Raw genomic sequence first — 25,135 nt, forward strand, 5'->3', positions numbered from 1 at the left:
ATCTTCAAGTCAACATGGCAACAACTCAGGGGGAGATACTTGAAGGATCATCTAGTAGGACACAACATCACAATGAATTTCAAGGCGAATCATCAAGATCAAATCTTCCAAGACAGACTGTCTGGAATAAAGCTCACCCTTTTGAGTTGATTATTGGTGATCCAGATGTTGGAGTCAGAACTAGACGTGCTACTCAAAATGAGTGTCTGTTCTCAGGATTTCTTTCTGAGATGGAACCTAAGAAGATTGAAGAAGCACTAACTGATCCAGATTGGGTGATTGCTATGCAAGATGAGCTCAATCAGTTTGAAAGTCAACAAGTCTGGAAACTAGTACCTAGACCTACACACAAGAAAGTTGTTGGTACTAGGTGGGTATTCAGGAATAAACTAGATGAAGATGGTGTGGTTACGAGAAACAAGGCAAGAATGGTAGCTAAAGGGTATTCTCAAGCTGAAGGCATTGATTATGATGAAACCTATGCTCCAGTGGCTAGACTTGAGGCCATCAAGATATTTCTGGCATTCGCAGCATTTTCAAACTTTAAAGTTTATCAAATGGATGTCAAGAGTGCCTTTCTGAATGGGAAGCTGGATGAAGAGGTGTATGTAGAGCAACCTCCTGGCTTTGAAGATCCAGATCATTTGCATTTTGTCTACTTTCTTTTCAAGGCAATCTATGGTCTCAAACAGTCTCCAAGAAAATGGTATGACACTCTCTCTGAATTTCTTATTGAAAATAGCTTTGTTAGAGGTGTCATAGACAAAACTCTCTTTTCTAAAAAACATAAGAATGATACTATATTAGTCCAAGTCTATGTGGATGATATAATATTTGGGTCTACTAATGATAATCTCTGTAAGAGATTTGCTAAGTTAATGCACAGGAAGTTTGAAATGAGCATGATGGGAGAGCTGAAGTTCTTCCTTGGATTACAAGTAAATCAAAGGTTAGATGGAACATTTATTTGTCAATCCAAGTATCTCAAGGAACTCCTCAAAAAGTACAATCTAGAGGACTCTGCATCAGCAAGGACTCCATCAACTACAGCTGTCAAGCTTGGACCATGTGAAAACTCCATTAAGGTAGATGTCACAAGCTACAGAGGTATGATTGGCTCGTTACTCTATCTTACTGCAAGTAGACCAGATATTATGTATGCTATATGCTTATGTGCAAGGTTCCAAGCGGATCCTAGAGATATTCATCTCATTGCTGTTAAACGAATCTTAAGATATCTTAAGGGAACACCAAATCTAGGTATTTGGTACCCTAAAGAATCTGGTTTTAACCTTGTCGGATATACAGATTCAGATTATGCAGGAAGTGTTGTTGATAGGAAAAGCACCTCAGGAAGTTGTCAATTCCTAGGAAGCAGGCTAGTCTCATGGTACAGCAAGAAACAACAAACAGTTTCCAACTCAACGGCCGAGGCTGAATATATTGCTGCTGGAAGCTGCTGTGCTTAGATCTTGTGGATTAGGAACCAGCTTCGAGACTATGGCTCTGTATTGAACAAAATACCTATTTTATGTGACAATACAAGTGCAATAGCCATCACCAACAACCCTGTGCAGCACTCGAGGACAAAGCACATTGACATCAGGTATCATTTTATTAGAGAGCACGTCATGAATGGTACTGTTGAACTATTCTTTGTTCCAACAGAAGAACAAATGGCAGATATTTTCACTAAACCACTTGATGAATCCACATTTACCAGATTAGTTGGTAAATTGGGCATGTTGAATAGTTTTAGTGATTAATTTAATTAATATCTGAGATCTGTTCTTGAATAAATTTACAAATGAATTTTTCATAAATGAAAAATTCATTTGCAAATTTATTTTATCATTTTATCATATTTCTTGCTTAGTTCTATGTAATTTATATTATCTTATCTGTTTTTATTTTCCCTACTTGTTAATTTAAAATATCTCAGAATATTTTATTTTCTCTAAAAATATTTTTCTATGAATTTTATTTGCTAAAATTCAATAGAAATCTATTTTTAGAATAAAAATAATAAATTCTGATATATTGTCTTTGTTTCTGTAAATATTATAAGTCTGTATTTCAGTTTTACTAATTTGTTATATAATTTCAGTACATAGATATATATATTTATATAAGTCTGTACATATTTGATTGTATTTCTACTAAAATGACAATCGGCAAGACAATTGAAATTGTCTTGCTGAAAGTCATTTCAGTACTTATATATATATACTTATTTTCATGAAATCGGTTTATTTCCAGAATGACAATCGGCAAGACAATTGAAATTGTCTTGCTGAAAGTCATTTCGATATATAATTGTCATATTAGTGTTTTTCAGTATAGTTTATACTGGCAAGACAATCGGTATGACTATCAATTGTCTTGCCAGTTATAAACAATATATATATATATATTTTCTTTTATTTTATACTGGTATGACAATCGGTATGACTATCAGATTGTCATACCAGTTATATATACTCAGTGTTTATTTTGTTATTTCTTTTATTTCTATTTTTTTTCTTTCCTTTCTTTTGCCTGGTATGACAATCGGTATGACAATCCAGGATTGTCATACCAGTTGTAATATAAAGGCGTACAGTTCAGTTTTCCTTCAAATCACATCAGTTTTCTTTTCTTTCAAAAATTCGAACAATTTTCTCTCCTCTCTCTCTACTCGATCTTAATCAAACCCCAACTGCCATTGTTGATCTTAATTGCTCGAGTTTTTACTCAACATACAAATTCATCACTTTGTGATATATACATACAAGTATATATATACAGAGGTGCTGTTGGACTTTTGTTGAAAAACAAAAACAAATCAAAATCAGTTTCTGTTTTTTTTTATTTTATTTATTTATTTTGGTTATTTTTAATTTTAATTTCAATTTCTGTTTTGTGTCTTTTGGCTTTTCAAAACTGCGTTTGTGAGTTAAGAATTTTAACGAGATACATTTCTGTCTAAATTTTTCGATTATAATTATTTTAATTCGAATTATTAAATTAATTTAATTAATTCGAATTTTCTTAATATTATTCTTAAAATTCTGAAAGTGTGTGTCTTATTATTATTTTAAATGGCTCTCAATTTCCAAATTGTCGCGCATAATCAGGTTGGTTATTTTAATCCAGAAAAATGTGATGTGGAAAAATTTAAGCCATGGATTAGATTTTTAAATGACCATTCGATTGTTAGCTCTGCTATTAAATCAAATGTGATTTTAAACGTCGATCTACTTAGATTGATTTGCACAACCTCTACTGTGGCCGATGATTCAAAATCTTTTTCATTCACCGTCGCAAACACACAGTATGTAGTTGATGAAACAGTCGTCAATCATGCGTTAAATTTTCCACTAGACAATTTCTGTAATTTACCCTCGGAAAATGATATCACAAATTTTTTCCATGCTATTCACTATCAGGGGGTGATCAATTTAACCAAACTTTCTAAATCCAATTTGGTGTCTGAATAGGATATTTTCTTCGATACACTTTCCAAAGTGTTTGCCAACTGCACAAAATCCAATTTTCATAACATCACTTCCACTCTGCAGTATATTGGTTTTGCGGTTGTTTTCAATCAAAGGATCAATTTTGGCAAACTACTTTTTCCCATTCTCTTGAGACGTCTAACTTCTGCTTTACGTGATCATTCTACAAATCGTAGGGTATCATGTTACTATGCTCGTTTTCTCATGCTTATAGCAGATCATCTTCTCACACCTGAACACAAAGCCCTTTTTGCTAACTCTGCAGTAACCGAACCCCCTCCAGTTAGCAAAAAGATTTACACTCGCCAAGACACAACCTTCAAATTCATGCAAGTTCCAGTACTTGTATCTGCTTTCATGGCCACTTATATTCCTTTACCTATTTTCAATCTTCCCGGTCATGAACAGCAACCTCAACCTCCAGTGGTTCAAGCCACCCAGGCTCCTCCAACATCAGATGCTCTTCCATTACAGGTAGTAATTCCTCACTCTCACTCCCTTCCTACTTCTGTTGAAAGACCCCCGGTGGTTGATAGGGCTGACCATGAAGTTGTAGAACCACAGCTTCAATCCCAGGTCATAGAGCCAAACACAGAGTCACATTCTATCTCAACCTCTCCCCCACTGTCTAAAATGTTACCCAGAAGATTACTAGGAAGTAGTACATTGTTAAATATGAGTGAACCCTCAGCTCTGCCTCCTCCTAAGAAAAGAAGAACATATTCTGAGGCATCTGAAAGCCCATCCTTGTCCTCCCAACAGGACATGGACTTTGAAATGGCCAATGAACAGTTACTAGAGGCATTCTCTCAACAGGATGCATCTATTGAAATTCGCCATAGGGCCATGGCATCTTGTACTGAGTCAAGCACAATTCCATTACTCACAATGGAACCATACACTTCCCCAGATCATACTCAGGACACAGAGCGAGGAGTGCACGTAGAGTCGGTTACAGTGTCTGCCATAGTTACGGCAGAAGAGCAGTCACATGCTTCAGAGGGAAAATCTGACTCTCCGCCATCCTTAATAGAGTCATTTTCTCCCCTCCCAGATCAAACACCTCTGGCTCCCTCACGGGATTCTTCACTCGCAGATTTATCTGGAGAAAGTGGAGGGCAACTCGGTCAATCTATCCCTGAAGCAATTCAGACATCTATTTCACATGAAATGATAGGTTTGACTGAGGATCGGGACTCGCGAATTCCCATTGCACCACCACTGACCTCTCTTGAAGAGGCTAGGGTGATTTTTACTGCAGGTACAGAAGAACAGCAACAGGAAGACTCCTCACGAGCAATTATATTGAGAGAAACACAAGCACGTGAGGTGAGTGAACCAAACACGAGTGAAATTCAGGTGAGAGCACACACAGACACAGATACTCAAAACCTGTTAGCTCAAATTGCTGCTCTAAAAGAAGAACTTGCTAAAAGCCAAGCTGAAGCTCAAGCATTCAAAGCACAAGTGGTTGAACGGTCTTCTTCCACCTCTGTCAACAATCAGCTGGCAATCATAAGGAATGACATCTCAAATCTCAAGACCACTGTAATACCAAAGCTCAATTCCATTCAGGACACTCCAACTTTATCAGCTGATGACATATCCAACTTCTGCTCTCTACATACAAGAATGAATTCTCTTGAAGACCTCGTTGAGATGAACCATTCACTGGACTCCTCAAGATTTCTAAAGATAGAGACGGGCATGGAACATCTCAATGAAGGGATGAAGCACCTATATTTCATGATCAAGAATTCTCATTGCCCTAATGAAGAACAAAGAACTTATTTTGAAGGACCGTCTGGTGGAGGATCAGGCTCTGGAGGTGATGGAGGTTCCAAAGGAAGGTCAGAAGAGGATCCCTCAACTAAGGGGGAGAAGAAAGGGAGTAGTGCCAAAGGGAAGGAAAAAGATACCTCTGCTGGAGACAAAGGAAAGGCTGATGATGTCTACTACAGTGGAGAACAGGATGACTTTGATATTTTTGACATTCCCACTGAACCAGTTCAGGAAGATAAAGATGGGTTATTTGAAGCTGAAGAGGAAAGTGATTTTGGAGAATGGGAAGAAGAAGCTCAAGTGGATCCTCTGTTTGAGAAAGAATTTCAGAAGGAGCAGTCAGAGATGAAAAGAAAAGAAGCTGAACTCAAGAAGGTCTCTCAGATCATTGACATGAGGAAAGACATTCAAAGAACAGAAACTCTACAAAAGCAACGTCTTCATGACATTAAGGCTCAAGAAAGGAGAAGAGATGTCAGACTGAAGATTGGTGAGAAATGGGATGAAGCTAGGAGAGTACTTGATATGCCTCAGCTGAGCACTAACAATGATAGACGGTTCCTACATCTTCTTGACAAGCTGGAAATCTCAAATCCTAACAATGATATGTACATGAATGCTATCAAGACTGAAGTCTCAAGGATCACAGCTGCTTTTGATAGATCCCTAAATGAGATGAGCATTTTTGTATATTGTCAGAGTGAAGGATCTTTCAAGGTGTCACTTCATCTGTTCGAGAATCGTTCTTTGTCAGAGATTTGGGTTCTTTTAAACAAAGTCAAAAGAAGCTCAGAATTGAATGAAGTTCTTCGAGAAAGGCTTAAAGAGTTTGCCAGCAGGGCTAGTCCTCAAGTGGTCAACAATCCTCATCAGGTGAGATTCTTTAAGTCTGATTATCTTCAAATCTGTCAGCTAGATGTACAATCTCTTAAAGACTACTCAGCTAAGCATCTGGTCTGGATGGAACATCATTTAAGAACTGCTGGATACTCATCCATATTGAAGACTCAAGCTGCTGATTTGATTCAATATTATTGTGAAAAGAATATTAAAAGGTACAATCAGATCAAGAATAAGCTGAAGTCAGTTGGAGTTCAACCAGTCAGACCAGCAAGCTTCACTTCAGAAAAGGATCGTGTCTTTGACAAGGAATTGCTTCAAGATTTAGAAGAAGGTGAAGTCAGAAGAGAAGACAACTGAAGTCAATTAGCTCAAAACTCAATGTAATATGATTAGAGCTTTATGAATCAAGATAGTCTAATGTAGTTATATGTTCAGGCTAGAGGAACATCTATCTTGTATTCACTTGTAAATTTCATTTGGAATCTGGAAAATATTAAATATAATCCAGAACTTTTCTGCTATTTACTTTGCATTACTGTTTATATCTTTTTCTTATTTGTTAGTTGAGTTATCCTCTAGGTATTTGTTGTTATTGTCTAACAAGCAAATAGGGGGAGATTGAAAGGCATATGTCATAGCCTATTCGTTTATTCGAGGATTTAACTCAACTCAAATAAGAATGTAATAAGTAAATAGTGGATCTATCATCAGAGAGATCTCACAAAGTAACATCTGTCAAAGGATAAAGAAACATTGTTCATCTGCAGACTTGAAGATTCACTGGAAGAAGTTCAAGAATTTGATCATGCCTCAGTGATATAAATCAAGATCGTGGATTTAATCAAGTGACAAAGATCTCGTCAGGGTATCATTTTATTACAAGGATTTAATCAGAGTATCAAAGTCAAGACATGAAGAAACGTCACGGAAGTTAGTCACTCATGAACCAGACAGTACATCGAGTGTCAGCATTGAAGTGGCGGAATTGATTCATAAGTCTCAGTGATTTTCAGAAGATTGTCATAAGAATGGATGCTGCTCAGGGTTAGTATTAATTCTCTATTAATTAATTAAGTCATATAATTTAATTAAGAAAATAATTTATATCTGCAAAGATTAATTTATTGATTAATTGAATTAAATTGATTAATTAATTTAGAATTAATATTGAGGATTTACAAGATTTTAATTGGTTTAAAATCTGCTTAAATTCAAAACAAGACAATTCATTTGAACTAGTATGACAATCGGTATGACAATTGATAGTCATACCGAAAGTCATGCCAATACATTTAATTGTCTTATTAGAATTTCTGTTTAGATTAAAATCTGTTATTAATTCAGCAAGACAATTTATTTGAACTAATATGATAATTGGTATGACAATCAATAGTCATACCGAAAGTCTTGCTAGTTCATTTTGATTGTCTTGCTAGTTGTAAATATTGTCATACCGAAAGTCTTGCTGGCCAAAGAGATTGTCATGCCAGTACATTTTTCAGTTCGGTGTTTGATAAAAGCAGCAGAAGACTTTTGTTGATCATAACACACAGAATCCAATCAAAAAGAACACACAAGAGAAAAAGGAGCAGAAAACAAAAGCATAACATTTTATTTTTCATCTGCTTTTCTTCAAGATTAAATTTCTAGATTGTAAAGTTAAATCCAATCAACTAGAAATATTTATCTTGTTCTTGTGTATCAATCTAGCGGATTAAAATCCCTAGAACTTAATCTCAAATCGCATTTAGCATTTGATCTTTTAATTACAAAAATAGAAAAAGTTCATGTCGAATTTATTCTAGATTTGTAATAATTGATTTGAGATTAATCCCTTGTAAACGATACCGTAGTTGTAACACCTTTCAAGTTTAATAAAAGTTTTATTTAACTTGAATTTTGTTTCACAATTTTATTCCGTATTTTATTCGATTAAACGGTATTGTTTGCATTCAACCCCCCTTCTACAAACAAATTGGGACCTAACAGATTTGCTAGCTGAAAAGAGGAGAAAGTATGAGCATGACATTGATGAGTATATCAGAAGAGTTGAACGCAGCAGGCAAGAGCAGAATATAAAAGGATGGAAAATTTCTGAATGTAAAAGTTGGCTCTTTGTCAAGATACAGGATAGGGATGTTAGCTAGTTATCCTAAGCCAGATTTGCTGAAACTAATAGAGGCTCTAACTGACACCCCCATCCTAGAAGAATTGGAAATACTTGTGTAGATTAAGAACATAATTGAGAAAGGATCAGACAGCTCAGTCTTTACTTAATTATTATAAACTGCCAAATGTTCAATGTACAAGTGTTGTATCAGCTTTTGTATTATTTTGTTTTCATTCTTTAACTTGGGGTTAGTCTTATTAACAGGCATGAATTTGTGATAAGCAATCTTCTCACAAATTGGGGGAGATTGTTGTGCAAGACATGCCTGTATCATTACAAGACTAAGTCATATTGACAACCCTAAGATTAGTTGTATTGTAACCTTAATCTGTAATTCATACTTGTAACACTTAATGTTTATAAAATGTAAATGGAGCAGACTGGAGCATTTTTCCCTAAACAGTGTCAAGCCTAAGAATTCTATCTGGAAGAAGATCAAGAAGATCATGCCTAAGAAGAATTATGAAGAAGCTTGGAGTTGAATAAATCTGTTTGGTGAAAAATATTCTAAGTCAAGATCCCTACAAATCACAGAATTAGTGTTATAGAGAAGTCATTCGAGAACTCAGAAAGACCTATCGAGAACTCAGAAAGACCTATCGAGAACTCAGGAATTGTCTATCTAGAACTCAGGAAATGCTATTGGAGATATCGATAAGTCAGATACCCATTCGAGAACTCAGAGATATCGACAAGTATACATTCATTAGAGAACTCTGAGTTATCGATAAACCAAAGTCCATTAGGGAACTCTGAGTTATCGATAAACCAAAATTCACTAAAGAACTCAGAGTTGTCGATAAGTCAATTCATCAATGAAGTTTCAGAGATATCGACAAGCCAACATGCCTATCGAGATGTCGAGTTCTCTACAGCTTAATTGGAGATCTCGAAGTGTAGAAATTTCTCTAAGTACAGAATTGCAGAACGGTTTAATATCCAAAGTTGTAAATCAACAAACAATTCACATAACTGGATTGACAAGTTTACAAAAAGTAGCTTGAGAGATGTGCAAGATCAATGGCAAATATTAACTGACAGAGAAGATTAAAGTAAACACGGGATGCTAAAGATATGCTAAGCCAGAAATGGAAGATTTGCTTTTCTATAAATAGAAATGACAAGTGACAGTGTAGAAAAGCTAATAGCATATTTATTATCCACTGTGTAAACCAGCAGTTAATTGAGTTATAAAGTTAACACTGGTCCTCTAGTTAAAAGTAAGAATCAAGATAGAAAATCTTGTATTCTCTCTCAAGAAAGAAGCTAAGTTCTAAAACAAGAACTTAGAGATTTTGTAGCAAAACACTGCTTGATTTTTAATATAAAATTAAGTGAGTTTTGAAGATCTTTGTTTCACATATTTGCATAGTTATTTATGTTTAACATCGATTCTACTAAATCATTGACAACAACCAACTGCTAAAACCAAAGTCGATCAAAAATCTAACATTTAAGCCAAAACACATTCACCCCCCCCCTCTGTGTTGTATTCATACCTAACACATACACTCATACAACTACTTGCTTATATCTAATAATATACAAGCCTAATAATTTCACCTAATATATCATATTAGAATTCATGTAAATGCCTTCATGTTTACAGGGGATATATAATTACAGATATACGGGGAACATAAACAACTCATATACAAGGGACACAAACTCATATACAGGGGACACACACATTTGTACTTGTACACATATATAAACATAACAACAACTCACACAGTTAAGCATACATATATGCATGCACACATACAACTATAGATAGTATACATGTTGCCAAAGAAAACTCTAATAATACTCTAATTAAACTCTAATCGAACGGAAACATATACCTAATTTAAGATCCGAATAAATCGAATCTCAAAATCGAATAGAAACTCATACCTAATTAAGCACAAAACTTCAAATAGCTAAGCTCCAAAGCACCAAGAACCAAGCTCGAACAAACACCTCCAAAGCACCAAGAACCAAGCTCGAACAAACACCAAACCCCAAATCTGTTCAAGAATAGAAACAAAGAAAATCAAAAGATTAATCGAATAAAGAAACAAAAAAAGGGGGTTTACTATAATTGAAACTTAATCTGAAATTGAGATGAAAATCGAAGGAGTAATCGAAGGCGGGGTTAGTTTTAGGGTTACGTTTGGACAACAAAGGGGGAAGAACACTACCGTTGCTCTCGTTTGTCTGAATGACAGTTTATATTTTCAGTTTTATGTTTTAATGTTTTTAGTTTTATGTTTTTTAGTTTTTTATTTTTTTTTAGTTTGAAAATTGGGACAAGGCCCGTGTTTGTTTGGGAGGGGAATAAAAATTAAGGGGGAAAGTTATGGGGGGGAACTAAAACCAAAATATTTGGATTAAGGCGGGGAAAAAAAGAGGGGTCTCACGCTTACTTTTTTTTTAATCTTGTCCTAGACATCGTTTTCAAAGACAACTGATGTCCGAAAAATATAAAGACATCGGTTCTTGTTTTAGTGATGTAAAAAGTAGATTTAACATCGGTGGTTTTCTTAACCGATGTCTAAGGTGCGATGTCTAATCCTGTTTTTCTAGTAGTGCAACTAGCCCAATCCGCATCATAATATGCAGTCAGAGACAATGAGGGATTGGATGAAAACAGCAACCCCTGACGACAAGTACACTTAATGTACTTAACAACTTTCAGGGCAGCAAACCAATGAGACTCACGAGGAGCAGCCATAAACTGAGCTAACACATGGACCGGATAGGACAAATCAGGACGAGTGATTGTCAAGTACATAAGACGACCAATCAAACATCTATAAGCAGAGACATCATTAAAGAACATGGTATTGGTGTCACCCAACAAAATATGATGCTGCTCCATGGGAATGCAGGAAGCCTTAGTCTGCAGAAGATCATAGTCTTTAACAATATCCAGCACATACTTATGCTGATTAACACAAATGCCAGCATCAGACTTGTGCAGCTCAAGGCCTAAAAAATAGCTAAGAGGACCTAAGTCCTTGACTTTAAAATGAGTGGCAAAAAACTGAACCACCTCAGTAAGCAGTGCATCATTGTTGCCAGTTAAGAGCATATCATCAACATAAATCAACATAAAAGCAACAGTTCCATTACGTTCAAAATGAAACAAACTTGAATCACTGACCAGCTGAACAAATCCAAAAGCATGTAAAGCCTCGGATAAAGCAAGAAACCACTGACGTGGTGCTTGCTTGAGACCATAAATGGACTTGAGAAGACGACAAACTAACCGTTGATTTGGAAACATAGCAAGCAAGTCAGGAGGAATAATATAGCCAGGGGGAATAGCCATATACACCTCTTCATCCAAAATGCCATGAAGAAATACATTTTTGACATCGAGTTGTTTGATAAACCAATTATGTTTTGCAGCTAGAGTTAACAAAAGACGAAGAGTTGACATCTTTGCAACCGGGGCAAACGTCTCAAAGTAATTCAGTCTTGTTGTTTGTGTAAACCCCTTTGCAACCAAACGAGCCTTGTAACGATCTATATCACCGTTGGCAAGATATTTGACTTTATAAAGCCACTTACAACCCACTATCTTCTTACCTGGTGGAAGAGGTTCAATAGACCATGTTTAATTAGCATCCATGGCTGCCAGTTCCACACTCGCTTCACACTATATGGAATGTTTGACAGCCTGTTTATATGTAGTTGGTTTAGAGATTTTAGCAGCATTGGCCACCAAAGCCACCATTGAAGTATCAAAAGGTAAGCTTTCAACATGATCTGACAGAGTAGTACAAGCATTTGTAGAACATTTACGAAGTTGAATATGACTACACATATGTGCTAGAATACCCGTATAATCAGAGAATTTAGATGGAAGATGGCGAGAACGAGAGGGCCTATATGCTATCAAAGGAACAGAGACAGGAACAGGAGTAGGTGCTATCAAAGGAACAGAGGCAGGTAAAGAAGTAGGTACAGTGACATTATCAGACACACAAGATTCAACAATGTCTATTGATAGGGGATCAGTGTCAACAAAAGGTGATGGAGCAGGAAACAACTGAGGCACATGAGATTCATCAAAGTCCTGGTAAGGAAAAACAATCTCAAATCCTTTAAATCCTTTGTTCATCTCTTGCATAATGTTACACCATTTCGTTCTATATTACATTTGCCTAATGGTGTAACAGCAGAGGTGATTTCTACTGTTTCTGTTCATCTCAGCTCAAATATTGTTCTACACAATGTTCTCTATGTTCCAGAATTTACTTATAATCTATTGTCTATTTCTAAACTTGTGAATGATTCCAAGTGTGCTGCTGTTTTCAATTCCACGTGTTGTTCTATTCAGGCTCCCACATGGAGCAAACCTTTTGAACTTGGTAAAGCATCAAATGGTTTGTACTTGTTAAGCTCCACTCAGATTGGTCTACACAGTTCCAGTATGCCATCTCAAGTTGCTCAAGTTTCTAGTGTTCCAACTGTTAATAAAACTTTGCTCTGATACCATGTTATAAAACTAAGCTCACAATAATTGTATTATCAGAGAAGAGATTATAAAGATATAAAGTATAATGTTTGTTACAAATCTGAAATAGCAAAATACACCGACTTATATATCAAGATCCTTAAGACTGCACTACTCTAACAAACTCCCTAACTAGCTTTGCTGAGCTGTAGTCGCTGAGTTGGAATGAAGCTGTGCTGGAATGATGTCACCAGATGAGTGTAGTACAGCCTCTGTATATGTAACAACAGGCTCATAATAGCAGTAAAGCAGCTGCAAAGGATTATTAGCTGGGTACACCATCGCGCAATAGCATTAATAGGCCACGGTGAAGGAGAAACGACTTCCGTGGACAACAATCATACAATGATGTGAAACTGCATACTCAGCCACATATAGTAAAAACATACGCTTGTTAGGCTATTGTGTATACCTTACCATCTGCACCAAAAGTAGTATATCCAAGTAGTTCCAAGTTTTGTGGTAAAGACCCTAGGCAATATGGCTTCAGTATTCAACTATACTCTGTTCCTAAATATAGAAGCCTTACATGCTTCAGTTGTTTTTCCTCTGGTTCTCAACATAGAGAATCCAACAGAAGTTTTGGTTACTTTGTTTTACCCCCCTGTTTTTACTACCTTAGAGATGTGAAACCAAAATTTGCAGCATAATTTATCAACAAGACAACAATGAGTATATTAATACCGTGTATACAAAATTTACATCTATTTTATCAAACCAAACACACCCGGGGTTGTGTTTAGAATCTTGCATGAGCTAGATTTAGGCCTAGGAAGATCCTGGGGTCCAATCCATGAGGATGGGGTGTTTTGTATTAAATAAGTTCGACTTCCCTAATAATGGTGGAAGCTGGTTACCGGAGCCTTGCAGGGGTGAACCTCCTGAGGGATGAGGTTTAACAATACAGGGGTTCCACTATGGTTCCATTGTTGAAAGTACTTGCATTCAAGGAAGATGGCTACCTGTCTAGAAGAAGGTTTGGTGACTTTCTGATATATAAGCTTGTTGCATACTTTTTTGTCTTTGAAGTGTCAACGGGAAATATCAGTGTTGTGCTCATATATTCCCTGTAAAGATACAAGAAAAAGCTTATTAACATGAAGAACTGGACATCATCGTCAAAGAGTACATACAGCCTTCTAAATCTTTGTGGGATGACAGAAACTATACACTGCCCTTTTAGACTTAGTCTATAGTTAAAGAAATAAGAGGACGTAACTACAGGAGCTCATCGCAAGAAGTAAAAAATGGGACTTCTGACTTACTGATACTTTACTGATTGCACATACTTTCTGACGTATTAGGTTGTTGCTTCTGTCTTTGAAGTGTCAACTGGAAGTAACATGGTTATGCTCGTATGTTCCCTGTATATATACAAGAAAAGGTTTATTAACATGGTTACGAAATATCATATTTGGCAGACACTGCAATATAATCTAAAGTGAATTATATGCATATTTGTTAAAATAGCATTCACCAAAAACATATAAATTGAAATATGCATGTTTGTTCCTCCACACTTGAACAGCTATAGACATCCAGCTTGATGATCCTAGTTTTACCTTATTTAATGATGTTTTAAAAAAGTGAAGGAAGCATAGCTTACAAAATGAGCCCAGGGCCTAAGCATTTTCAACAACACGTAGCAAGAAAAGATGAAATCCATTTGAATGGCCAAAGCAATCTGACTAGTTTCGCTAAACAAGATAATACCGCCGCATATACTAAGCTACACCCAGGAAGCTATCAATTGCTTCAATGAAGATAACATAATCATTTGTACAAACCCTAGAAACATCTACACATAGAACAATTGTAGATGGTATCTATCCCTTTATAAAAACAACCAAAATTAATTATTAAAGATTATATAACTACAGGTATTATTCAAATTTAAGCTCTAATATAGTTTAGAAGTGTAACCTTTCGACTAGGCAGTAACATGCCAATTCTGTTTTGTTTTCAGGACACGCATACGCATTAAGTAGACATGGCTTCATTGCAAATTAATTTCTACATTCACCTATCAGAATCTCACAGCATCCTTATTGATAAATGGTCTTTTATTGTGCTTTCTGTTGTTTTTATTCCTCGTTGGGCCAGATTCACTCAGTTTTTCTAATTTTTCTTTTCTCCCCACAATATCCGCTTCGATAGCTTTGTCTCTTTGCTCATCTGACAGCAAAGCCAATCTTGAGAACTTCTTTGGCCTCACTAACCCAAGCCTTTCTGTGATTTCCTTAAAAGCAGGAACAAGGCCACACCTAATATAACATCCGTCAATAAGCTGCATCGAGTTTTCTTCGGGAAGGGATAAAGCATTTTTCAACTCAAGGTCAAAACAAAATGGGGAGTCCTTCAACCACATTCTGAGAGAGTGAGCCTTTGCAATAAGAAGCCCGCTGCGAGTTTTACAAGGCAAAAATGGGGACCCCATTTCCCAAAGGAATGCTTTTATTGTGCTGTTTAAAGAAACTTGGTTGTATTCTGCTGTCCCTGTAATCAGAACAACAGATTTTGGAGACTCTGGAAAACCGTCTAAGGAAGCATCCTGTAGCAATGACAGTTTTGTAAGATTTCAAGTTCACTGAAAAGGGCAGATACTATTGACACAATGACAGTCATAGTCATAGATATCTAAAAATACTGTTAATTTCTTTCTAATGAGGTTGTCCTTTCGTATAATGGTTTTGGGCTTCCCACAGAAGCTCTAGCTTAGTGATCTATTTGTTTTCTGGATATAAATGATTGGTATAAACTCTACCTGCATGTGGTCAAGCCATAAAGTGAGACCAACAAGAGCAGCACCAGCGGACAACTTTCTAAAATCTGCCCCCCAGTCCTTCTCAGCTACCCTGCACAGATGAGATGTTAGAAGAAATTATATATAGCTTCACAAATTTAGTACAGCGCTAACAACATCAATAATTCTGATCAAACAGAATGATTTGAGCAATAATGTAGTGCATATGAAACTTTCCATCAAACTTGAACTTTCCCTATATGTTTTCATTGGCATCTTTTTCGGTAGAGAAAAGAAATCCAGAGATATGACTTTTGCGACCTATTCAACTAATTCAGTACGCATGTATCAAAAAAGACAGTATTACAAAAGGCAGTATACAAGTAACACCAGAGTCTAAAACTGCAGTCAGGTAACTTAATGTTCATAGCCATCCAACTGGGAATGTCCCTGAAGGCACTTTATGAGAACTATTCATTTCACAATGTAGTAACTGTAGTCAACATATTTGCTAACGCGGAGAATTTAGAGTATCACAGCTATTCAGTTCCCCTTTAAGGATATTCCCAAATTTCCAATCGAGTAATTTAATAGATTAAGCCAACAAGACTTCCTTCACTATAAGTTAGTTGAATAGTTGGCACATGACCAATCTTAATAAAGGTATTGATCTTGGCGTATGTTCCACCTATCTTATCCAGTAAAGAATTTATATTATTTTTAAATAATCTCCAACATGCATAGTCTTCTACGAACAATCGTATAGGACAAAGCTTAAAAGAAAGCTACGTGCCATCACAGAACTGACCCTAGTTTAGTCACTTACTTGTGCCCACAATTTGATCTCGCCTCCTACCTAATGAATATTTGTGATCGTACCAGTGGTCTTATACTCACTTTTAACAACTTTAGTGGACAATGGGAAATCGCTAAGATCTTCCCCATATGTTAATGATTAAAACTTGTTAAGAAAAGAACCCAGAACCAGATTACCACTACAGACAGTACAAGTAGGCACCTGAAAACATTGTGATTATAAATGTTCCTCTTAATTGCCAGTTGAAAAACCCATGAAGCAGTCGCACGAAGATTAAATGCCCACAATAAGTCTTCCAAAGCGTTCACCAGATTAAATGCGGAGTTGTCTTCAATTGCTTCTATTTTCTCAAGAAATTGATCCATCTCTAGAACCGGTGACTCTGTATTCTCCGTCAGAAGCCTGCAAAATATACTCATAAGGTTATTCACATGTACTGATATATAGTCAGGAAAAAAGAAGGCAAAGTAAAGCAAGCACGGCATACTTGATTGGGATTTCAAATCCAGCATCTCTTATAGCACTTAGGATAGTCAGGGCTTCACTTGTATTCTGGCACAAACTAGCAGCCCTAACAAAGCAAGTCCATATCCTGTAATCTGGCTCTAGACCATCTCCCTTCATTTCCAAGAGCTTCTTCACTGCGATACTATAATCTTCATTCTTGAGGTAAGCATCTATAACTGAAGTATATGGAAGTGTGCTAAGGTTTTCACCCGTCGATTTCAAATTTTTGAGAACTTCTTCAGCTTCAGTTGGATGGCCTGAACTTCCGTAAGAGATCATTAGCAGATGCATTGTTGCAATTGTAGGTTCGATTCCAGCGTCTTTCATTGTAAACAGCAAGTTTTCAGCTTTGGAATGGCTTCCAGAATTTCTATATGTTTTCATCATTATATGATAAAAAGAACGATCAAGCTTGTATCCTCCTGATTGTAACATTTCAAAAAGTTCCTCAGTTTGCTCTAGCATTTGTAGCTTACCAAATGCAGAAAGTAGGCTTTTGTAGGTGTTTAACTTAGGATCAAGACCTAGCATTCTCATTTCATGCATCAGCGACAGACCTTCTTCTGGTCTGCGATCTCTGCAGTACATCACTATTAAAGTATTGTATGTATCCTCATCTGGTTTAAGTCCAGCTTCTTGAATCTGCTGGTATACCTGAGCAATTTTCTTGTAGTCTTCAATGCCTGCATACAACCTAAGCAAAGAATTCCATATTATAATATCAGGCTTAAAACCTACTTCCCCCATCTCAGCAATCATTGCTTCTACATCCCTTACACGCCTTCCCTTGGAGAACAGTATGATCATAACTCTGTAAAGGTGCATGGTAGGAAAATACCCTGCCGCCTTCATTCCATTGTATATTTTCTTAACCTCAAATATGTCACCAGCTTGAGCATATGCATCAAGCATCAAAACAATCGTACTCTTGCTAATTTTGAACCCCATATCTTGCAATTCCTGAATTAGTAGGTATAATTCATTTAATCTCCCATCAACAATCAAAGCTTGCATGAGACCATTTATTGTTTCGACAGTAGGGGAAGGACCGTCTCTCATCATCGTAGTGAAAGCAGCTCTTGCTTTCTCATAGCAGCCACTTGCAGCATAAGCTTGGATTAAAGCATTCCAGACCTTCCGATCCACAGTACTAGCGCTCTGTCTAAGATTCCCCACAACACTCTCTGCTTTTTGCAGAAGCTTCGCCTTGCCATAAGCCTCAATTAGAGCAGCATATATTGACATATCATTAATCCTAATGCCTTTTGCTTCAGCCTGGTCAACCAAATGGTGAGCCGTTTCTGGATAGCCCATTCTGCAATACACAAGTGCCATTTGCCTGCAAAGTTCTGTTGAAGGTTCCAGTCCAACAAATCTCATGTCGGATAAAACCTGAGACGCTTCACCAAGTAGGTCCATCTCCTCACAACATTTTATAAGGGATTCATACATTATCAAACTCCGGTCAACCAATCTAAATGTCATGCTTTTACGGTATTCATCTAAAGCAGCCTCCGGCTGATGGGCCATACAAAGAGTGACAACCATAGCTTCACTGACCAATTGCTGGGATTCTGGCGCATGCTCTTTCAAAAATTCCAGCAACTCCTTTGCTTCTAAGTGCCGTCCGGATGAGCAATACAAACTCAACACTGGTAATAAGTTATCACGGTTCACATCATAACCCTGCCTTATTGCCAATCTAAACATTTTATCACCATAACTATAGCATTCCCCCTTGACTAGAATATAGGCAATAACTTGAGGGTTCAGGTCACATAATTCTTCCATATCCTTGATCATGTTCTGAACATCCTCCACTTTGTTTTCTTTTCCGAGAATTCGTACCATAATTTCATAAAGTCCAACATCTGGGGTGAATCCATCACGAACCATGTCATGATATAACATCGTCGCCTTGTTGGTTTCACCAGACCTGAATAGTATATCTAACATTACTGAATATGCTAAGTGATCCGGTTTAATTCCAGAACGGAGCATGCAATTAAAGATATCTTCAGCCTCCAATCGCATCCCAGCCTTCGCATATCCACAGATTAAAGCACTGTAAGTTCGTATGGTGGGTTTGACACCTGCATTTAGCATCTCTGACATCACATTTGCAGCCTCGGTTATTTTATTAGCTTTTCCAAGAGAATCAATAAGAACAGTATATGTAACTACATCAGGTTCTCGCCCCACAGATTTCATGTCTCTGTATAGTTGCAATGCCAAATCATGCTGACCCTGCTGTCCATACATGTGAATGATGGTATTGTAAGTCATCTCATCCTCTCCAAAGCCCTTTTTCACCATCTCCTCGCAAATTTTCTTTACCTTCTCAACATTTCCTTCTCTTGCAAAAGCATAAAGCAAAGAATTATATGTTACAGCATCAGGGTAAAACCCCTTAGACTCTAAGTCGTTAAATAGAATCTCAGCTTCTGCAGACAGCCCACATCTACCATAAACAGAAAGCATTGCATTATATGTCCATAAATCAGGTTGACATCTACTTCCTAACATGTCATTGTATATCTCAACTGCCTCCTCCAAATTAGATCCCCGAGAGCAAGCACTAATTAGAGTGTTATAAGTAATTATATCAGGTTGAAGACCTGACCTCCTGACTTCACTTAAAAGTTCACGTGCCATATTTGGTTCAATAGACCCTGATTTTAAACGAGCATTAATCAACGTATTAAAACTCACAAGATCTGGCTCACAACCTCGTTCCCGCATCAAATGAAGCAGTTCTTGAACCTTTGAAAACCGACCATTCCGAGCATAAACACCCATCATTGCATTATAAACTTGTACAGTATCACCAACCCCTTCCTCTCCCCTCGTAAAAATCTCCACAGCCAACGCTTCCTGATTAGCCTTCCCAAGAACAGAAAGCATAGTCGCAAGCATTCTAGCATTCGGAGAAAACCAATGCCGCAAATTCAACCACTCATAAACCTCCAACGCCCGTTGCCAACTCACCTGACCAACCCATTTCACCACAAAACAAAAATCAGTCGGCGTCATCTGCACCTTCCTATCATCCAAAACATCAGCAACAAACTCCTCAGACCTCAAATTCAAAATCCTATCAGTCAAAAACTGAACCCTCTGTCGCCAATCTTTCGCCCTCTTAAGCGCCAATTTAGTCATTTTCTTAGCTTTACACTTACTAGGCCTACCCAAAACCTCTTGCTTCTCATCACTCACATTCCGAAAACCATCATCATTTTCCATCAAGACTTCATTTTTAACACTCTTTTCACTACCAATTATCCCTAAATCATCATCATCTACCTCAAAATGATTCTTAACCAATTGGGTATCTGTAATTTTTAAGTTAGGCCATCTCACAGAAGGAGAAGCTCTACTATAGCTAAATTTTCTTGAATTTTCTTGGTCATTACATACAGAACTTGTATCTAACAAAGCAGAATCATTTAAACAACAATTAACAACAGTATTATACTTCTTACATACCTCTAAATTTCTGCTTAATGGCATAGAAGCTGTAGCTAACACTCCTGTTAAGGCCATAATTAAAGCTTTCACCTTTGAGTTTTCTTGGTCCCGCCAAAAATTTCACAAATTGTAAAGTTTGTATCTTTGAACATGTATGTATACATACATGTTTTGGAAACACATGGATGGTTTTTTTTTGAAGTGGTGAATAGATAATTTGAGAACATAGAGAAGACAGACCCGGGTAGAAGATTTGGGCCAGAATTTTCTGGGTCGGGTCATTTACAGCCCATTTGAAGAGATGAAATTTAGAGGTTCATTGGGCTTTTAGGTACAAAGTAACTTAAATTTCCGGCCCAATAGATGACAAGGCAAAAAGTTCAAATTCATCTAGCAACAATTGTGTTGAAAAAGAAGATAGACAATGCTGTTTGAATATATGATTTATTAAAATCTTCTTGTTTATGCATAAGAAAGGGTTTAACCAAATCTTGAAAAATGATAATTTTTGAAAATTTAAATACCGTAAAGAGGTTAAGAATATTTATACTTTACGAGATGAATATATAAAAAATACGGGTATGTTTGGTTCAGCTTTTTATAAATATAAAGTTAGATTTTTGGTCACAAATGTGCAGCAAAGTCCATTTTCTTGAACCCACATTATGATGAATTTGAGGAGGATAAGATTAAGGAGAAACAACTAGAAGTGAAATAATACATTATGGTCTACATGAATGTAAGCAAGGCATGGAGAACAATATAATTTCTTGCCACTTTATATCTTGTTTTGAAATGTTTGCAATACTTTCAAGTTATATTCAGTAAATGTTGGCCCCCTAAGAAAGTGAAAACACATACATATGGTCCTCACATTACCTCAGGTCCCTTATCTGTAGATCAACTTCATGCTCACCCTTTTTAGAGAAATGGAGCAAAAAACTTGCTGCCTAAAGCAATGACACTTTTGGCTAGTGTCAATTCTACAAGAGCTGGAGCACTTCTATACAAAATACTTTTTTTAAAAAAAAAATTGCAATGATTAGTTGCTTGAATTTCTTCTTTAGGAATTTGTCATCTCACGAGACTCGAACCTTCAATCTCGTCATTTCACGAAGACTCGAACCTTCAACCTCCAAGGTAACCACTACACTCACTGCGTGCTGACGGAGAGGAATCTACTATTGGAACAATATTTTTATGTAGCCATGCTAGATGCTAAAGAGGGATTCAAAGATTTTGTTACATGTATAAATCATTTGTGTCAGCACCAGATAATTAATAGATAAATTGACAATTTGCAAGTCTGTACAAATAATTAGTCACTGACTCCATCTCTGAAGAGCTTATAAATCAATATCTTAATTTTGTTTTGGTGTGAGGAATGCAGTGGACCATCATCACATGCAAACACAGAGAGTAGAGTAGAAGATTGTAAAATATCATTTCATTTTCAACTTCCCATTTGTTCACAGGTTCACAGGTCATAGTGGCTAGGCTCCAGAAAGAAAAAGAAAAACATATATTTAGATTGGTAAATTTTCATATTCAAAGATGCAAGCACATGGTGCCAAACTAATCCATGTTCATTTCTAGTCCAAGTGATCATTTCATTGTTGATTTCAAACTTATAGTTAAGAAAAGACACATCCCATCTTTTTAATAATATGCCTAATCATTGCCTACTCTTTAAATTTGATTCCCATGCATAATGCATCTATGTATGTTTGTATTATAAAAGTATAGAATTGTACATATCTCTTTACTGATCATTAAACCTTCAGTTCATTCTTCAACTTCCTAAACTGTGTATATATATATATAGATCCTTAACTACTACTTCTGCTTTAACTAACATCGTTTTCACTATCGTCTTCTAATCGAGTTTTAATCGAGTTTCGGGTCCGGGGAAGTCACCATGGCCTCAGAGGCAGACCATAACCTTGCAGCTTCAGTGGAGCTGGTAGCTAACTTGGACGGGGAAGCTTCGTTACAGTCTGCAAAGTATTTCCCACTAATGCCATTCATTCTTGCATGCGTAGCCACGTAGCAAGTTGTTGCAGCAGCCTGATTATTCAATAGTGTCCAATAATACATCATTAGTACATGATTAACCATACAATACAGTGAATCATTATTATATGAACTGATCAAATAATACATTAGCACGTACGTGGGGACTTAATTTGATAAAATAAACTCGATTAAATAAACTTTGATTAAATATTTTTATAGGAACTAAGATAACAATTGAATACCTGAGGTATGGTCTTCAAGAGCTTTGATGTCAGAAAGAACACAAGATCTGCAGATTTGTTTATGTTTCGATTATTACTTCGTCAACACGAGATCTGCAGATGACGACTTTGTGTGTTTGTGTGTGCGCGTTAAAATATGAATAAAATTTTTTAATACCAGTGAGGAAGCCTTCACGATCTCTAGTGAGCCTAGTTCTCACTATTCCTGGATGAACACAATTCACACTTACATTTGCTTCCATTCCCTGCGCACCATAGTTTGTTTAGTTCATAATTATACTTGCTAATAACAGCTAGTTTAAGGGCTCAAAAGTAGCTTGTTCATGAAAAAGTATGACATGGATCCTGATGATAGAGAGCAACATGACAGTGACTATACACATGGATCTTATGTCATGTGATATCGGGTTCTGGGTTGTGTTCGTTTTTTAAAACACGTTCTTTTCTTAAACATACAAATAAGTAAGATTCTAAAAATTAGTCATTTCGGGTCACATAAGTTGTGTCATATTCGAGTTTTCTCCATGTTAAGGTAAAAAAATAAAGTTGGGTTTGAGTCAATTCATAGGTCGTGTCAATGACAATTTTTATTTCGACGACACCAAAACAAACGAGTCTTGTTCTTATACAATGAAAATTCTTGCTTAACAATTCCTACCAACTAAATGCAGAATTACAATACACCAGTTCCTGAACTAAGTAAGTTCGAATCTTGTCAAAAACAAGTTGGGTGGGTGAATGTGTTTAACTAACGAGAAAAATGCTCCGTAAAATATGATCAAAGTTGAAGTGGGGAATTAATAAGGGTACCTGGAGTCTGTTAGCAAGCTCCTTGGTGTGCAGAATGTTAGCGAGCTTCGAGATAGCATAAGCACATGTCGCATCATACTCACTTGAGACCAAAAGACAAACGATTCAGAATATAAAGTCAAATATCCCAGTTCCCTTTAATTTATCTGTCTCCTCTTCACTGATCATAACATAAATATGACACATCTCTATCCTTAATTTGTTTCCTCCCTTACTTTTACAACTTAGAGTGATGCCAATTTAATACTGTCATGAATGCTGAATATAACGAATTAAGTATAGGTCAATTTGATACAGTTGAATACTATGAATCACCTTTTGTTTCGAGTAATGTGTCCCAGATAAGGTATCAAGTCACCGGAGAACCAGCCGTGAATACCTGATGTCACGTTCACTATTCGTCCTTCCTTTCCGGTTGTTTTCGCTGTTTCGATCATCTTCTCCAACAATAGTTTTGTCAACAGAAAATGACCTGGTGCAATATTTTAGTCCATAGAATTAGTGGATTATTCGTTTGAATACAAATCAATTTAGCCTACTCAGATTAGTAGCATGGCAGATTATTAGTACCTAAGAAGTTAGTAGCAAACGTCATTTCAATTCCATCCTCAGAAACACCATGGTTATGTGAGAATTTCCCAGCGTTATTTCTGAAATTATCGCGAAAAAATTAACAAAATGGTTCTAATTTGTAATCTGTTAGATAATAATAATTGGGTCATGATCCCTGACACGGGATTGTTACAACCGTATAGTCATGGTTCTGACAGACGATTGTTGTAACCATCTCGACAGAGCCCCATAATTTACAAGTAATATTGTCGTAATAGTCTTTGTTTATATTAGCTGACTTACATGAGAAGATTGAGAGGCAAATCGAGAGACTCAAACTCCCTGACAAAGTTTCGGACAGAACTGAGAGAACTAAGATCAAGCTGCATAATCAAAACCTCAGCACCGGGAAACTCCGATTGAATACGAGCCTTTGTTTCCTCCGCCGCTTTCTTGTTCCTAGCCGGTAGCACAAGCCTCGCTCCTCTTTTGGCTAACACACGCGCCGTCTCAGCTCCAATACCAGATGTAGCTCCTAATATTACCACAATCAAAATCATTTTTAAAATCCAGACCGAACATGACCTGTGTATCCCGCTCGTAAATAAAATGTACGCATATCTCATATCTACAAAAAATCAAATCATTTATGTCTATCCTACAAGTACACTTAAATTTGTGTTATTAAAAAAATTAATGATTGCATGTAAATAATTTACCAGTGATGATGGCGGTGGAAGAGCGGAGATCGACGGTGGAAGTGACGTGATCGGCGGTGGATTTGGAGCCATAACCGGAAGGACCTTTCCAGCCTAGAAGGTATTTGACAGTGTCGAGCATTATGAATGGTGATAAGAATAGTATTTGTTAAGAAGGTGATGAAGTGAGTTGAGAAAAAGGTGTGTATGGACTATGGATTATATAAAGTTGAAGAGTAAAGTATTGCCTTTTTCGTATTTTCTTTCTTTTATTTAATTGGGTATAAAATATACTGGTATGGTACTCGTGGGTGGGATTTTAATTTATTGCAGATTTACAGAGGATTGCATATTTGTCACTGATTGATTTAGATGCTTTAAATGGTCCATAATCTTACATTTTTATACTTAGATGTTGGTTCATTGGTTAAAAAATGGTTCCCTTTTTAGAAATCCTAGATTTTCTTCTATTTTCTATTTCTC

General features: G+C 36.6%; 2 protein-coding genes across 2 annotated transcripts; both read right to left on the reverse strand.

The window, feature by feature from the left end:
• Nucleotides 1–12,790: 12,790 nt before the first annotated feature.
• Nucleotides 12,791–20,535, reverse strand: LOC141697240 (pentatricopeptide repeat-containing protein At3g18110, chloroplastic-like). The gene is made up of 6 exons (XM_074501520.1): nucleotides 16,847–20,535; nucleotides 16,561–16,761; nucleotides 15,564–15,654; nucleotides 14,723–15,350; nucleotides 14,065–14,163; nucleotides 12,791–13,866 (listed from the first exon to the last, which is right to left on the reverse strand). Exons 1-4 carry the CDS (start codon nucleotides 20,407–20,409, stop codon nucleotides 14,826–14,828), a joined length of 4,380 nt encoding a protein of 1,459 aa, XP_074357621.1. The 5' UTR covers nucleotides 20,410–20,535; the 3' UTR covers nucleotides 12,791–13,866; nucleotides 14,065–14,163; nucleotides 14,723–14,825.
• A 1,555-nt stretch (nucleotides 20,536–22,090) lies between these two features.
• Nucleotides 22,091–24,833, reverse strand: LOC141697759 (short-chain dehydrogenase TIC 32 B, chloroplastic-like). Its single transcript, XM_074502295.1, has 8 exons — nucleotides 24,674–24,833; nucleotides 24,258–24,489; nucleotides 23,973–24,052; nucleotides 23,718–23,874; nucleotides 23,403–23,484; nucleotides 22,750–22,837; nucleotides 22,593–22,639; nucleotides 22,091–22,401 (listed from the first exon to the last, which is right to left on the reverse strand). Exons 1-8 carry the CDS (start codon nucleotides 24,792–24,794, stop codon nucleotides 22,222–22,224), a joined length of 987 nt encoding a protein of 328 aa, XP_074358396.1. The 5' UTR covers nucleotides 24,795–24,833; the 3' UTR covers nucleotides 22,091–22,221.
• Between the last annotated feature and the right edge of the window lie 302 nt (nucleotides 24,834–25,135).

This window comes from Apium graveolens, chromosome 11 (genome assembly GCF_009905375.1).
Source record: "Apium graveolens cultivar Ventura chromosome 11, ASM990537v1, whole genome shotgun sequence".
Taxonomy (NCBI): domain Eukaryota; kingdom Viridiplantae; phylum Streptophyta; class Magnoliopsida; order Apiales; family Apiaceae; genus Apium; species Apium graveolens.